This window comes from Micropterus dolomieu, linkage group LG03, assembly GCF_021292245.1.
Source record: "Micropterus dolomieu isolate WLL.071019.BEF.003 ecotype Adirondacks linkage group LG03, ASM2129224v1, whole genome shotgun sequence".
NCBI lineage: Eukaryota > Metazoa > Chordata > Actinopteri > Centrarchiformes > Centrarchidae > Micropterus > Micropterus dolomieu.
Genome location: NC_060152.1, coordinates 6,081,145 through 6,098,217, shown reverse-complemented (window position 1 = coordinate 6,098,217; position 17,073 = coordinate 6,081,145). Strand labels below are relative to the sequence as shown.

The 17,073-nt window shown below is 39.0% G+C and overlaps 2 protein-coding genes across 2 annotated transcripts; one reads left to right on the top strand and one right to left on the bottom strand.

The window, feature by feature from the left end:
* Window positions 1-202: 202 nt before the first annotated feature.
* On the bottom strand, window positions 203-1,113 carry LOC123968087 (protachykinin). Its single transcript, XM_046044570.1, has 5 exons — window positions 975-1,113; window positions 626-728; window positions 505-528; window positions 354-410; window positions 203-270 (listed from the first exon to the last, which is right to left on the bottom strand). The coding sequence occupies exons 1-5, from the start codon at window positions 1,074-1,076 to the stop codon at window positions 260-262; spliced, it is 297 nt and encodes a 98-aa protein (XP_045900526.1). The 5' UTR covers window positions 1,077-1,113; the 3' UTR covers window positions 203-259.
* A 1,259-nt stretch (window positions 1,114-2,372) lies between these two features.
* On the top strand, window positions 2,373-16,948 carry si:dkey-256h2.1 (uncharacterized protein LOC337520 homolog). Its single transcript, XM_046045841.1, has 12 exons — window positions 2,373-2,950; window positions 4,616-4,746; window positions 5,722-5,897; window positions 6,837-6,997; window positions 7,374-7,514; window positions 10,103-10,224; window positions 11,146-11,314; window positions 11,916-12,061; window positions 13,651-13,787; window positions 13,873-13,999; window positions 14,297-14,430; window positions 16,722-16,948. Exons 1-12 carry the CDS (start codon window positions 2,511-2,513, stop codon window positions 16,845-16,847), a joined length of 2,010 nt encoding a protein of 669 aa, XP_045901797.1. The 5' UTR covers window positions 2,373-2,510; the 3' UTR covers window positions 16,848-16,948.
* Window positions 16,949-17,073: the final 125 nt, after the last annotated feature.

Below are 17,073 nucleotides of genomic sequence, written 5' to 3'. Positions count from 1 at the left end.
GTCAATGAAATATTACATTTGCTTTAAAAACGCCAGTGTCACAGACTGAGACTGTTGTTCACCATTTTATTTCAACAGTAGATGGCGCTGTCTGCCTATAGGTTTTGCATTGGCAACAGACTGTTGAATTTGAATTAGAATATTTTTATTTTTATGAAACCATGACAGACTGACCAAACAAAGTAAAACATTTTGTTGTCACCCTGAAATGAAACAAAGTAAGAAAATCAAACGCAGGTCCTCGATCTTCGGGGGTTGCTCACAGGGCTCCTGCAGGGATGAAATCAGCTGTTACCAGGCAGATTTCCACCGTAATTACCTGTCAGTATATATGTATGTGGGAAGTATCATACCTTCATCCTCAAAGCTCCTTTTACCCATCAGACCCACAAAGGTTTGAAATTTATGCCCTGGGAATGAAAGAATCCGTTATAATGCTGAACAGTGTCACTTTAAAATATTTGCTACTGAAAACAAGCAAATTAATAATTATAGACTGCTTACGTTTACGAGTTGGCTGCGTTTTTGCTGTTCGGGGGAAATAAATGAAATCAGACCGGAACGCTACAGGTCCTAAACATAACTACAGCATTAATTTGTATGAAATGCATTCAAATTGCTCTACCAGAGTCTTTCTTCCCCATGAGCCCAAGATATCGGCGTGGTCCTGGTTTTCTGGTCATTCTCACTAATAAATCTTGAATTTCTTCAGAGTTTGGCCATTTGTTCTTGTTTGAAGCATAAGAAAGAGATAAAACATTGCAAGTTTATCTCTGTGTACTTCAATAAACCATCTTACTGAGAATATATAAACAGGAACGATATTATATATAAAGTATAAGTTGATTTGTGTTTCAGTAAAGCTTTTTTCCAACCCGAAAATCTTTTGGGAAACGCTGGTATTGAAATGTCTTTCTGCTTGTTTTCATGAATGACAAATTCTAATACACAAATGGAAATAAGATCAGTCTTACCTCTCCGATGCCTTCTCTCCAGTTGTCAACATCCAGTTCTTGACAGAAAACATTTGTCAGAAGCAACACAGCTATAACAACACATTTAACTAGCTCCATCATTGGAAACCGTGCGTAATTTCACTCAAATGCCTCTGAATACAAATATTAAATATGAATCTTTTATATATCTTTTATATTTATCCTGGATTACAGATAACAATAAATATTTGTGCGCAGGTAGTCTGCACCTTGCTGCGGGATTATAGAGAAGAGACACAAGCGCGTCTTCCCTGGTGATGCACCATTGCACCACGGGGTCCAACGCTCCATTTACGCACAAGGGCTTTTACGCACAACTGGAGTGGGTGATTTCGGTAATTATGCTGTGAGTCACAGGGATTTATTTTGACATATCTTATAAACTTTATGTGTTTCATGCGCTGGGTACTTAGCCTACATAGATCATTAGACTGACCAACTGAGAGTGTCAACAATTCAACTCAAGACCAAAACTGACTTCCTGGCCCCAAGAATATTGTCTAAATCAAGTGACAAGTCAGAAAAAAGACTTCCAAAATAGCCAATACTAGGAGGTGCATTTATTCCTACATTATAAATACAGTAAGTTAAAGTGTGGATCACTCAACATAAACTATAATCCCGCAGGGAAATCTTTATAGTATCCAGTTATTGAAGAAGTATTCAGATCCTTTTAATTAAGGAGAAGTAGCCTAGTGATGCCACAATGTACTCAAATAGAAGTAAAAGTCCTGCATTTAAAAAGTACCCTTATGTAAAAAGTACATAAGTCAAACAATAAACTTAAATAGGCTATCAATAGGCTACTAAAATTAAATGACCCTCAGTGTTGTAGAGTAGGCTACCATATCCCTGTATTAGCCTTTATTATTGGATTATTATAACTGATGCACATTACAGTGTAAACACCATTTTAATTTAACTGGTCGATATAACTGCTTCATAGTTGCTGGGTACTTTTATGAACTCATACATTTTAATGACTATTTATGTTACTGCCTCAATTTATTGTATGTTTTGTGCCTGTTATATATTGCCTAGTTTATGCTATATATAATATATAGTAGGCCAATTCTAGTTTTATTTGTTTTTTGTTTGTTTTTTTGCCTTTAATTTCTCTGCGTGGAATGAACAAAGTGTATTAAATGTTTTGTACCGTTAGGACTATATGTAGGCCTATCGTCATATGAATAAATGTTACATGTTTAGTGACACTTATTAACACTATATATTAACTAAAGGCATTAACTGTCAGTGTTTTGAATAATCCTGATCAATTTGGCTCAGAGTACCGTTTTAGCTTTTCTGTCCCCTCAAGGCCTCCGTAGACACTAGCACGGCACGGCACGCCCCCCACTCAGAGTATTTAGGCGAAGATAAAGATTAAGATATTTATAACGCCTTCTGAGACAGTTCAACAGCAGTCCGACCTTTTGAATATAGATAAACTCTTTAAATGAAATGCTGGGACTGTGTTTGTGGTGAGTTCATGGTCACTCGCCGTCAGCGGGAAACATGATTTTGTTGCGTTCAAAGTTCTCGATGTTGTGGTTCCTGTTTGTTGTAACAGTTCAAATGACTGAAGTCGTAGGGAAATCGAAACTGATCGAATATGAGGCCTGTGAGTCCCGAGACAACACAGTCAGTTTGAGGTCCAATAAAGCCTCCACAGACCCCGGGCCGGAGCCCGGGGACCTCGCGGCCGCGTTTACTGTCCGAACTCTGGATGGGGAGTTCTCCTATCAGCCCGGTGCTGTGCGGGGATCCCTCGTCATTCACGCCTTCACCAACAAGTCAGGGTTTCTGGAGTGCATGTGGAGCTCGGAGTCGTCTCTGACCAGCCTGGTACAGGACCTGCCCAACAGCACCCAGGTGCTCTTTCTGTCCCTGGACGACTCTGCGGTCAGTGATGCTCTGTGGATGAGGGAACAGGTGCAGCGGGTCGCCATGCACAGGTGACCGCACAGGAAACACTGCTGTAATGCAAAGTGCTGAAATGCAGTCCAGTCCAGTAAAAATGTTAAATGTTTAGCATCATGTGGCATACCTACTGCAGTGGTGAAAAGGTATCAACACAGCAATGTTAAAATACATAATTAAAAGCCTTACGTTCAAAAATCTTATTCATGTAAAATTATTATCAGCTAAATGTTCTCTCTGTATAAGAAGTAAAAGTAACTATTCATTCTGCAGCAAAATGTCCCCTGTACCAGATATATCTGTCTTTTCAAATCATTAGATGGTTGATACTGATGCTGATAAATACTGCCTTTTGTGTGTGACATATTTTACCTCTGTGGGACTCTAACAGTTATTTAAATGAGACAGTCTGAGAAGTTTAAAGGGGAACTCATGGTGGATTTGCTAACTTATGAACATCTGCAGCATGACGAGGGGTCCCAGCTAGACAATACCTTTTTGTTAGCGGTCCCACTGCATTGTATTTTATAAGTGTGCCGGATGTTGGTTTAATATAAAATAGTATCTGTTAAATACATGTAGCGGAGTAAAACGTACAAAATTTCCCTCTGTAATGTAGTGGAGATGAAGTATAAAGTAGCATAAAATGGGAACCCTCAAGTACCACCTCAAAGTTGTTCTTAAGTACAATACTTGAATAAACTCACTTTCCACCACTGGAGGCTAACAAGATCATTCAAACACAGATTTTGAAAATGTTTAAGTTTTATAAAATAGTAAATTAATAACGATTAAAATATCTGCTGCAAAGCTGGCACATATTAAGTTGAATTCCAGTTAGCTGTTAAAAAAAGGTTCAGTTAAGTCTTTATTGTCCCACATGGGGACACCAATAACATTTCAATGAAAATGTAAACATAACAAACAAGGAATGTCAAAAAACACAATAGCAGTAAAAAAAAACAAACAATTAACAGGCAAAGACAATAAAAAAACACTAAATTTAAAGAAGAAGAGAATAAAACAGGGGCTGGATGCAAATCAAGTGGAGGAAAGCACTTGAATATGAGTTTTTAAGGCCACATGAAACAACAGAGGCCATATCCCCTGTTTGCCAAATCGTCAGGAGCAAAATCAGTCAAAGGTATACTGTCCCAAACATAGCCAAAACACACCGAAAATGAGGAAGTGCAGTCACAAGTGGAAATTCCCCAGCAGGGATGCGAGGTATTTCTGCTATATACAAGGGGCTGAAAATACTCATGTGACCTAATAGTGTGTAGCAGTGTTTGTAATGGTGAAGTAGTTTCTTCAGAGTCTGTGTCCTGTGATTGCCTTTTGATAAGTCGATCAGGATCAACGTCATTTCAAATAATGTACGGTTCCAGACATTTCTCAATTCAACCTTTTGTTATATATATATATTTCTAAATTGTGGGCTATTTTCAATGAATTTGTTGGGATTTTGCCAAAAGGACTAAAGTGCAGGTTGCTCTGTGGTGTAGCAGTTAATTCATTATTTATAAACTGCTTTTTACATTATTTTGAGAATCTTTTTGGTGACACATTATAGCATTGATGCAGATAGATTACTGAAAATCAACATTTGACTGTGTGAATAAATGTAATAATGGTTAATATCAGTCCTGCGCTCTCATGTCTTTGACAAACCACATTTAATCTCCTACATTTTTCTGCAGTAAGAAGGAGGTTCTGTCCAGGCTTCACTTCTGTCCGATGCCAGTCTTCACTCTGGGTAACTGGATTCCCAATGTGTTTTATTACTGGGGCGTAGCGTCACGCCTCTCCCAGGCTGTTTTCACCTCCGAGGGTAAGAGTGCTGTCTCTTCATGGGCCTAATGGGTCAGATTCTGGGACTGATTGTTCAGCAGAGATACAGATTGTTGGGCGGATGTAATGTATGAACTTTGCGGAAGTGTGACTATTGTTCATTAGTAGACTTAGCAAAGCATTACTACTGTCACCAGAAAGTACTGAACAGTGGTAGAAGTAGTTAAGTTAAGCTGCATTAGACACATTTTACAATACATCATGGCATCCCAACTACTCTAACTGCAGTGTACATTTGTCTTTCCCCCAACCACTAGGTACGGTCCTTTTTTGGCTTTTTATATATTTAATGACAAAATTCCTCTCTTTTCCTGTTAAATCTGAGTTTTTTGGGTGACGCATTTTACATTCAAGAGCAGGTATAAAATGGAATTTTTGTGTGACCCAGTGTTAGAGCATTTATACAACAGAGAAGTAGTAGTAAAATAATTTATATTTCTGTATTTGTATTGCTAAAGATAAGCAACTCTATGGTTTCATTGCAGAATGCTTATTAGGACCAATAATGACTGCAGCAATCAGCTCTGGATACCGATTGCTTAAAATGTATGACAAGCTCCCTGTGCTTATGAGTGAATTTATTTGAAGCTATGAAGCCTTGAGAGCACACTGGTATTTGACTTCTTTCTATTAACAGTAACAGTTGGAAAAAAAGAACGTGTGCTACAGAGTTTTATTGAAGCACTTGACAGTTAAATGCTTGGACTTACGTGGGCATTTTCAAGAAACCGAGGGAGTAACAGTAACATTTAGCCAGGCTGTCTGAAGTTCAGGATGGGAAGTGAAACTATAGCTTAAGCCCTGTTACGTCGCACAGCAACATCACACCACAAAAGGCAACATCAATCTCAAAGGTGCCTCATAAGATTTTTAAGAGTTGAATACAAACTGTGTCCTGCACAGCAGCAAGCGAGCACTCGTTTTCACCTTTTCTTTCGAATTTCTCTCCTCACAGGGTGGAAGATGCCTGTGGTTATCAAGAGACTAGATGCCAGGTATGATTGGCTCACGACGCGCTGGGATCAGACGTCGTATGAGATGATTGATGCGGGTGATGGGTGCGATCCTTCTCCATCAGTGACCGGTGCTGTGGTCTGGGTGTCTGAAGGCAACTGCTCTTTCTTTACTAAGGTATGTTAATGTCATTTGTAAAGGAGTGTGCTGCTTCTAGCTCAGATTGTTACTTCCATATTTATATTATATTTATAAGTACACAACCTGCTAACAATAATTAGCCTTTATCAACAAAAGAAACATAAAAGATTCCTTGTGGAGTTGTTGATCTCTAGTAGAGCTGTGGAACTAAGTGGATCCATTTTGTTTGCCTCGTGCACTCGCATAAGGACGCGATACACAGTCCTGCCAGTGTGGTTTCACACTTGTCTACTGATCTACAGGTGGCAGTAACACACCACGATACTGTATGCAGCAATACCAAAAAACTAAATAAAAAGAAGACTGCTAGATAGTTAACATGGACGTAACAAATAATACTATAAAATACTAATTTAAAATCAGCTTTGCAAATGTTTTATGAAGACGAAAGACATTTGTCAGACCGGAAGGATACACAGTACATTTGGTGAGTAACACTGATAGTAAACATAACTTTTATTTGTTTACAAGAAAACTCGGCAGGACACTGGAAAAGTCCTCCCATCTTCTTGACATATGATCGACTGTAAATCCAGAAAATACAATCATGTTTTTAGGGCTGCAACTAAAGACTATAGACTATTTGATTGATTAATAATTAATTTTATGAAGCAAACATGCCAAACATTCTCTGGTTGCAGCTTCATATAAATATTGACATAAATTGAATATCTTTGGGCTGTTGGTTGAACAACACAAGCAATTTGAAGAGGATCTGCATTTTCTTACATTTATAGACTAAACTATTAATCGTTGAATGGAAAGAATAACCAACAGATTAATTGATAGTGAAAATAATCATAAGTTGCAGTCCTACTGCATTTTCTCCTTTGTAGCTTATGACGCCGGTCTCTTCACATTTTATTGCGAAACACACCGGCAGTATCGACTTTCAGCTCATGCACTTCCTTCCAGGTGCAGAACATGGCCAAATCCAACGCCTCCGGTGTCCTTGTCTACGCTCTCCCTGGTAACCCGATCCAGGACATGAACTGCGTCGGGGATGAATGCAACTCAATGCTGAGCATCCCCGCTTCCATGGTGCACCAGGAGCCGTCGGTCACTCAGGCGCTCCAGTAAGACTGACTCACCTGAAGGATTAAAAGCCTTCTCACTTTGATGCTTAACATCCTCGTACGTAGATTAACTGAACACTTTGAAGGCCAAAGGAATTATTCTCATAAGTCTGTCTGCTTCTTCTCTGATTAAGCTGCTCACTTGGTCTGATCACAACTTTAATAATGTTTCCAAAATATTAAATAAGCTCTTTGGGGGGAAAAAGGCTTATCTCCTGAAATTCATCATTACATGTCTCTAAAGAACAGGTAATCTGATTGTGTGAGAGTGAGTGTAATTACAGTTTTAATTTTGTACCATGCTGCATGAAATGTGACGTCTTTTTTCATGTTGCCCATGTCTTTATGGTATAATACTTCAGAATTTGCGTTGTAGGTCGGGAGAGCCGGTGTACGTGACCTTCCAGTCCACCCCATCTCCAAGCTTCTTCTTCAGTATTGACCAACAGGGGGTGCTGGCTGAGATGGGTGGGTTTCTTTACCCCTCGTTCAGCTTCATCAACTGGCAGGCACAGTGGTAAGAGCGCAAATGAAGGTCTGAAGGGTTGAAGAGACTCCACTGTGACGATGAAACAAACAAATCTTATCTTACAAAGAAGAAAATAACACTGTAAGCTTTATTGCATTATTGTTGAATAGGGTTGGATTAGATTGTACAGATCAAGTCAATTTTATTTATCCAGAGCCACATTTTCCTTTAAGTCTTTAGACTCTTAATTCGGATGACGTCCCTTGCTTTAAGCTTTTAATGGGGCAAAAATAGAAGAAACCTCAGGAAGAGCAGCAGAGGATCCCAGGACAGACAGACATGCATTAGCTAGAATAAAACCAACATAGTAAAATTACAGTATGGACTTGGAATCTCCTGGAGGATGAATGTTCAGAAGAATAGGGAGAATATGCGCACAGCTGTGTTTGTGGAATACAAAGTTTAAAGAGATGCAGTGGTTTCCAGAAGGTTTGCAGTGATCTCGTCAGCAGGACAAACATGTACTGTAAGTACTAGACTTAATATATTCATTGAGACTGAGACAGACCCACTGGAAGGATAATGGTAACAGCTACAAAGCCTGAAGTAATCAAAGAATAAGCAATTAGCTTAAAGAGAAGGTGAAAAGATGAGTTTTAAATTTTGATTTAAAGGCCCCAACAGAGTCTAAGGGAGGGGGCATGATAGGAAAAGGCCCTGCAGCCTACCAACTGCTTTTTAACTCTGGGGACAGACAGGAGCTCTGTATTCTGAGAGCACAGGACGGAAAATATAACATCAGAAGCACCTTAAAGTCTCATTTGACATGAAAAGGGAGCCAATGAAGTGAAGCAGACTTGGTGTAATATGGTCAGATTTTCTAGCTTTAAGATTCCAGCTAGAGCATTCTGAACCATTTGAAGCCTTTTAGTACTAGCACGCAGCAGACCTGACAACAAAACATTACAATAACCAAATCTGGATGAAACAAGGTGTCCTGTATAATGTGGTGGCTCGGTGTGCATTATTACAAACTACAGCAGTGTTTCATTTGTCGTTTAACGTACCCTCTGTGACTTCTTGTTGACACTAGTTAATACTAGGGGTGTCCCCGACTAAGGATTTACATAGTCAAATCAGAATTGTAAAGTGTGTGTGTGTACTGTTTAAAAACAATATAATGTTCTTTCAATATAATGTTCTCATCAATGGTGGTAAATGATCTGAACGTTCTGCGAGGTGCATGCACAACTCAGCTCAACACCGGTGCAGCTGGTGCTCTGTCTGTCTCCCTCCACACACGCACGCACACTACGCCCACACATGAGCACTGCCCCCCCCCTTCCTTAAGGTTTAGGGATACAATTTTGGATTTATTCACACACTTTAAAAAGATTTCTTAAGAGTTTCTTTATTTTCACATGCTTATTTACAGCATTATCTGTTGATATTTATATCATAGTAGGCCCTATACTAACTTATTGGGAGAAAGTTCTATGTAAAATCAGACACTGAGCACTCTGCAAAGATTTGACTGTAAGATCGTATCAGGCTGCTTACATCGAAGCATCGAATCTTCTTCTATTCAGGATCACCCCTAGTTAATACCTGTAATTTAAACATTTGCTTGTGATCAGGTGGGTCATCAGATAGAATAGGCAGATAAGTAAGATGCGAGGATTTTATTGTCCATAAATGAGCTTTAAATGCAGGTGAAGGCAGATACACAGGTTGGCAAGCAACCAACAGGTAGCAGCCCGGTTGGCACACACGGTCAAGGTTTAAGCAACAGTACATCCATCAAATAAGGCCATCACATGCATTGCAAGTACAATAGCACACAACAGCACACCCACTCAATCGCCTCTTCACTCTACTATTGTCTGGGCACAGGTACAGGTCCATGAGCTATAGAATGGCTTGTTTTGGCAAAAGCCTTGTACCTGAAGCCATAGCAGCCTTAAACAAGGTGTCTTGGTGAGGACACAAGGAGCCCTGCTTTGTTGTTTAGGGTTTACGTTTGTTGGGGAATGATATGTGAGGAGGAAAATGGTGGATGCTAATTGGTGATGTGAAAAAGAATTTCCTCCTGGGACAATAAAGACTAAAAGTCTAAAGTCTATCTTGGACCATGCAGGCAGATGGCAAACAGGACTGTTAGAGCTCCTCCTTGTGAATTTCTTCAGTCACCATTGTATTTTCTAAACACATTTCTCCCATCCTAAATGACAGCAAACCACCAACACATGGTGGTGGGGATTCCCCTGAGGCGATGTCCGGGAGTGTTTGAATGTCTCTTGATTAACTCTAAAGTTAATTAGATCAGGGTCTTCCTGCAAAAGAGAGACTTCCTCTCAGTGAAGATTAAAAATTGGACAAACTACACTCAGCATTTCAACACAAATTTTATCTTTAATTTCTTACATTGATAAATGTTACATTATCTGATTATTCCACATCTTAAATTAAATGTATATTATATTTTTCTTCACAATTGGAAATGTAGACAAACAGTTTTTGACAAAAACAACTATTTAGATAATTTGAGTGTGAGACCCACCATAACAGCCTCTCCATAGAGGAGAAATAGAGTTCACACATGTGAAAATGTTTTTTGCATTTATCTTTGATTCCAGGTTTGATTTCTATGCGGCTCTGCAGACCAAACTTCAACATCCTGCAAAAGTTGTTTCTGTTTTTGACAAAGTCCAAATGCAGGGTGAGAAAGGAGCGGTGGCCACAGTCGACCTGCCGTCAGGTAAGTTCATCAACAAAATGTTTGAGATGGGCAGGTCTAAATATCAGTAAACTGTGTTTGGTGGCCATTTCATACCAAAAAGTGACAGGTATTATAAGAAAACGGAAAAGCCCTAAAACTGGATTAATCAGGTTAGTCATGGGACAGTAAAGCTTTTTTAATTTAACCAGGTGTGTCTCTTTAACATTAAAATCTCTTTTGCCAGGGAGCTTGCCAAGAAGCAGCATAACATAGAAATGAAAGCAGTTACGTATACATAAATACACACAAGCATCATAGTTGTCTATAAACAAAGACACTGATCAATATTCATCTACTCCATAACTTTTTAGAATTAAAACAAACTGTCTGTAAAAAAAATAAAAAAATAAAGTCAGCGGTTTTCAATAAGTTCTGAAGAAGGTTCCAAGCAGAAGGTGCAGCAAATTTGAAGGCTTTTTAACCTAGTTCTGTTTAGACACAAGGAACCAACAATTACACAACATCCTTGGAAGGTAATCCATAATGGCCTTAAGTTCTTATTAAAAAGTGCTGCGTTAGATAGGAGCTAGTCCAAGAAGTGACACTAAAACTCTCCTCAAAAACCAAGACTAGTGATATTATTCTTTAGGTTTTCAGCTTTAAGACAAATAGTAGGGAAACGATAAATATGCAAAGAAAGGCAATTTGGATTGTAGCTGTGGTACAAGAGGACTAACTAACTTTGACGATAAAATCCGTTTTATGACACTTCTCTTCTAAGCATCCATTAGAGACCGCCCCAAACAACTAACCCTGCTCTGAACAACAACATTAGCATACGGCAGTAAGGGAATATTGCATTAGAGCATCAGTGTGAGCTTTTACAGCACCATGAGGGGAACACTGGCACTATTTAGAATTTTAATGATACTGACATTTGTACGTTGTGTTTCTCTGCAGGCTTGTGGGACTTTGACATGCTGGAGCTCGATGCGGCCCTGTCGTGTCCTGGCAGGAGAGACTCATCCTGCGCTCATTGGGATCACACAGTGCAGCTGTTTGTCTGCTGCGATCCTCTCGGGCCGTATTGCAACACTGAGCTGGGCCGATGGATCACTGCCTTCCGCAGGTAAGATGTTGATGTAAAACGCATATTTGCATATAAATATAATAACAAAACATTTAAATAGCAAAGTCAAATATCAAAGGAATAGTTCAACATTTTTTGGGGAAACATGCTTTATTTAATACTATAATACTTTCTTGCTGAGAGTTAGAGGAGAACATTGACAACTCTTATGTCTTTGCGCTGAATGTGAAGCTAACGCCAGCAGCTGGTTATGCTGAAATAATATGTTGACAATAACATAATGTAACAGTGTGCATTGCATGTAAAAATATTCTTCAACCATGTTACCCAGCTCTTATTCCAGGTATAATTAAAAATGAAAAGCATACACATACCCTGCTTGTTAAGAGCTGTGAAAATCCTGCTATTTTATCTGATATGTGTAATACACATAAACAGTTTAAAGAAGTAGACTTGGCCACTGTGAAGTCACCCACTGGTATAATTGGTTTTGAAGCCTTGAGTTTGGCATTTTGGCCGTCGTTTTTTTGGAGCCAGAAGTGAGCATTTTCAGAGAGTGGAGCAAGCTAGCTGGGTTAGTAAGCATTCATAATTCACGTTAACTGTTAAATTAATAGGGATGATTGTGTTATTTTGGCAGAGGTATTGGGCGCTGGCTGACAGACGTGTCCCCTCTGCTCCCCTTGCTGGACAGCAGCAAATGCACCCTCACCATGAAGACAGTGCCTTGGGCGATGCCGTGGATCGTCTCTCTCAACCTGAGATTCAGTGTCCGCAATCAGACAGGTATAAATTATGATAACTGTGAACCTACATTCGTTCTGCGCCTGTTGTGAGAGTTGAAGGGGAGGCGAGGGAGAGATGTGAGGCAAATATACTGCTTTAGGAAAGTATTATTGCACTAGTTAGTTTATGGTTTGAGTAGACATACTGTATGAAAGGGGTGTTACAAAAATTTCAATACAGCAATAATGAGTGCCTGAGAGTGTAAATTCAGTTGCATGAACAAAACTAAGTTTTATATCCTCTTGTCAACCACATCACTGCAGTGTTTAACAGAACTTGGGTTAACACCTTTGTACCCTACAATACAACATAACATATTATTACATATTAAAACACCCTTTGTGCGGATTCTCAAATTTGTGACATTTCAGCAGCTGCAACATGGAGCTTGTTTGTAGCACCATTGTCAAAATAAACGCTAGCTGTGGGTTTTTTTTTTTAACTCCAGATAATTTCATGCTCAGATCTGAACTCTCCCACTGTGAAAATGGAAAGCTGTGGCTAATAAAACGTCACCCCAGAAGATTTTCTGTCCATTTTCTCTCACTGGAGGTTTTTCCAAAAGCAGAGAGCAGGAATCTCTCTGCAGGAAGGAACAGTATGTCTGTAAATAGTTACTGCATGGTAGCTGGGCAAAAAAAAAAAAAGACAAAGATTTTAGTTCCAGGAAAGATTTTGACTCAGTTTCCTTACTAAAAAAACAAATACATTCTGTATTGTTACGAAAGGGAACAAATAGTCGGGCGTGATTAGAGACCGGATACAAGCTTTCTTGAGACCTGCCATCATGTGCTTTAGATTTTTTTTTTTTTTTAAGTGATTATTGAGCATATTTTGTCATGAAATATGACCATGTGCTTGTTTTTCACGTTTTTGATCTTTCTGTGACAGACCACATTTGACTAGATGCTGTAAATAAACCATATCTTTAGCAACTCATCATGCAATTATTGCTGTACAATATAAATACTTATAAAATAAGTCACAAAAGACATCTCTGAACCACTTACAAGAAGGTGGCGATGGGGCAATGGATAGGACACATGCCTTTGGTGTGAGAGACCCAGGTTCAATCCCCCACTCTGACATGTATAGCAATTGTAAGTCGCTTTGGATAAAAGCGTCCACTAAATGAATAAATGTAAGTTCAAAATGCTGCTGCCAAGCTTTTGACCAAGTCCTCCAATTGGTCTCATGAAACCACAATTTTGACTTCTTTATGCTGGCTTCCTATCAAATTCAGAATCCAGTTCCAAGATTCTTGTCATCACGTTTAGAGCTTTGCACGGTCGGGCACCCACTTACATTAAAGAGCTACTGCAGCCCTACTTCACCTGTGTGAATCTGAAGTCCTCCGATGAGGGTATGTTGGTTGTTCCTTTTCCAGGCCACTCTCTCCCTTTGGACTTCTGTGGACAACGTGGACAACGTGGACACCTTTTAATAACCCATTTATTTAGACTTGCTTTTGTTAAGTTTTAGTGTCTTATTTAATCTCACTGTATGTTTTTTAGCTTGATGTCTGCATTCCCTCGCTGTTGCTGTGTCTTTTATTTGCTATATAAATAAACTTATATCCTTACTTACAGATGGTGTTACTGGTAATGGCGAAGACAAGCTCCGCCCCTTCAGATTAATGTCACTGTACAACGGGGGAACCTTTGACAAAAACTACAACAAGAGATTCGAGCCAATCAAATTCCTGGTCCCGGTATCAACCAAAAAGGTGACAGTTCTGATGCTGATCTCTAACCATTTAAAGACCTTCCTGTCTGCCAGTCCCATCACAGCAGCTGTGTGTCTGTTTTCAGGTAGAGCTCTACGCCGTCATCACCGCCCACGGCAGTGACGAGAACAGCTGTGGAGAATTTTGTGTGACCTCCCACCATTTCTTGTTCAATGCTGTCTTTAACAACACCCTTATATTTGATTCTGCAGGTAAGAAATGTTTTAAAGCTTTTTAAGGAACCTTTCATGTAAGTAAACTAAACTAACTTATATCAAGGTTTTTTAGTAGCTCTTCTGGAGCTTTTGATCATGGTGTTTTGTCTAACCACCAGAATTTCTTTTTACAATGATATAAAACTGAAAGTTATAAGAAATCCTCATATTCGAGAAGCTGGAACCAGCACTTACGGCAGTTCTGGCCTGAGGATCGGACATTGAGCCACTGATTCCTTGCACTTATTGTCGTATTTTCATATCTTTTTGGGGTCGTGGTTGGGAAACCATCAGGATCACCCCTGGGCTGCACCTTACGGGTGAAAGAAGGTGCTGTACCAAACGAACACGGCACATGGCTGTACGGGCGAGGAGGCTGGTGTGATGGACTACAGGTCAACCCCTGGAGGATTGATATCACTAAACAGGTACAACCCTCGACACCAAAATTTATCATTTGATCTCCATTGCTTTATCGATCAGAAACCTTGTGGTTTTATCTACAATAGCTGATGTTTAAAGCTGCATCAATCAATATTTTTACAATATCAATGAATTAAATGACTATGTATAATGTGAAAGGTTTTGTTCACAGTGAGGAACCCCCAGACAATTATCACCTGCTTCTGCAATCCCCCTTAGCTCTACTGAGCGTGTTCAGCTCACTGTTTCTCACAGCTTCACTCTTACTGCTCTCATCAGCGCCATATCCAGCTGAAGCTAAAATGTTTTTCTGTGAAAGAGACCTAAAAGAAATACCTACCCAGTACCAAACGGCAGACAGTCAAAGTTAGTAACCAGCTGGTGAACATAGGGCTGCACGATATGGTAGAAAAATCGCACTGAGATTATTTTGACATATTTTACGATTTGTGATATGATTCAGGATTAGTGGGAGTGATCATTTTTGCATCACAGTTTTGATTTTCACTGAGAAAAACTGTAAAACAACAATGATGTGAATTTTGTTGGGGTTGTACCAAACAAACATGTTTTCTTACATCTGGAAAGCAAGATATGTAGGCAGGGACGTCTCTGCAGCATTAAAGTACTTCATGATAATGCTGTTTTGTCACACATTTTACTTTCATCAAAAATTTTCAGCTTCTGCAATTTGGATATAGCACTTTCCATATTGCGATTAGGATAATATTTTGATTAATTGTGCAACCCTAGAACATAGTGGAGCATTTATCGGGCCAAAAAGCCAGATATTTTTTGCTTGTTATGCTGGATGTGTAAACAGGCAACTGTTTACTAACATGTTCACCATATCAGCTTCCTAAGGTGATGAAATGCCTGTGTTGAATAGATCTTGTTGACTTACCCCCTTGAGATTTTTAAATATTTTAGATAACTTTGAGAAATTCACCTTTATTCACCACACACACAAGGTTTCTGAGGATGAGTTTAAAGCCCGGTAAGCCTCTCTTCCTCCAGTAGATTTACAGGAACCTTGCACTTAAATCAAGGTCATACTGAAGTAAAACATTTGAGCGAAGTTAGCCCATTAGAATTAAGGAGTGCTTAATTATTCTGAAGTGAGTTATTGACCAGAAAGGCTCTTGATATGTAAACTCCGGACTTGTTCATGCCTGGAGCGCTCTCATGTTGTCAGCACTTGTGTGCCACACAGTGCTGAGATTAAATTTCCCTCTAGGATTTAACTGTAAAAATACTCAACTACATGTTTTTTGTGCTACAGTCTACACAATCTCTATATATGTATGTATAGGTTTGCTTCTCTAATTTGTCTTCTAATCTAATTCTAATATTCTGAATGTTCAGGGCCTGACTTGCATAGATTCAGTGTTGAACAGATACTGTAGCTGCAAGCAGTCATATTTAAGGTTGATGTGTGTAGAACTGATTTGTAATAATGTCATGAATTAAATTTATTAATATTGTAAGTAATATTGTTGGTAATGTATGTCTCTAATATTCTGAATGGATCAGATTTTGATAGGACACATTTGTTTTTTGCACCTTCATTGCGTTAGCAGATTGCTGTACATTGTGGGCAGCAGAAAGAGAAAGCTTAGAGAAGCAGAAGTGATAATTTAGTTAAAGGTATCCTGTTTCATGAACGGATCCTCTTTAGGTTTGTATCATGCAAGCACCGGCACACGTGTGAGTACACTGCAATGCAAATCACAATTGTCACAATCACAAACTCTTGTTGTTAGTTACATGCTATTCTGCTGAATGACAGTTGATCATCTTCAAAGTGCCCTAAAGCAAGACACTGCAGATGTTTCTGCTCCAGTAGAGCTGCTCAGTGGTTCAGTCCCAGTCGCCCTCACTCCACCGCACTATTACTGTGCATAATGAGGAACTCCTAGTTAACATGCCTTGTTTCATAAACAAGCACTTTCTCCTTTTGTCTTCTTCTTTTGGTATTTGTATTTTCTAATTTTATTTCTCTATATATTTACCTTAATGACAATAATCTTTTGTGTACAATTAACATTTATGAAAATCTGTCCAATTTATAGAATTTTGTAGCGATGTACATTTAATCTGGTGTCAAAACACAGTTTTAACACTGTTTTCCTCAGGCAACTTCAGGTTTAGACTAATAGTTTTAACCGCAGCGCTCTTAATTGGTTTAGTTTCCGGGGTAGATACATTTGTAATTTTGCAGATCGCAATCACCTGAGTAATGTGTAATAATTATTTTGAGTTTTAGTCATTCTTTTCTGTTTCTGTCCTCATTCAGCTTAACATGAGCATGTCTGAATCCAACACTGTTGTCTACTTCGGCTTATTCAAGGGGCAAGATCCTAATCCATCCAAGGAGCCTGGATACATCATCATGTCTTCTTTTCTTGTCTTTTACAAATGATGCCACTCTGTAGACCTCGACATTTTTAATGTCTATGTGTGAATGAATGAATATGACATTGAATGTTCAATCAAGCCAAAGATTAAATTTATATTTTCGTACTGCTTTGACTGTGTCCATTACTTCTGCGTCTATTTCACTGTCATGCAGAGTCAGGAGGTAACTGTAAAGGAGGCGTGTAAATTATAAAACAGAGCTGACGGCAGCGCTGATGCAAAATCTAACC

Excerpts from the sequence above, each read along its gene's own strand:
- LOC123968087 (XM_046044570.1), bottom strand. The coding sequence starts at position 1,076 with ATGATGGAGCTAGTTAAATGTGTTGTTATAGCTGTGTTGCTTCTGACA. Across the intron at positions 529-625 it reads CATGGGGAAGAAAGACTCTG|CAAAAACGCAGCCAACTCGT; the intron begins GTAGAGCAATTT and ends TCCCCCGAACAG. Across the intron at positions 411-504 it reads AACGCAGCCAACTCGTAAAC|GGCATAAATTTCAAACCTTT; the intron begins GTAAGCAGTCTA and ends TTTCATTCCCAG.
- si:dkey-256h2.1 (XM_046045841.1), top strand. The coding sequence starts at position 2,511 with ATGATTTTGTTGCGTTCAAAGTTCTCGATGTTGTGGTTCCTGTTTGTT. Across the intron at positions 7,515-10,102 it reads ATCAACTGGCAGGCACAGTG|GTTTGATTTCTATGCGGCTC; the intron begins GTAAGAGCGCAA and ends CTTTGATTCCAG. Across the intron at positions 13,788-13,872 it reads TCCCGGTATCAACCAAAAAG|GTAGAGCTCTACGCCGTCAT; the intron begins GTGACAGTTCTG and ends GTCTGTTTTCAG.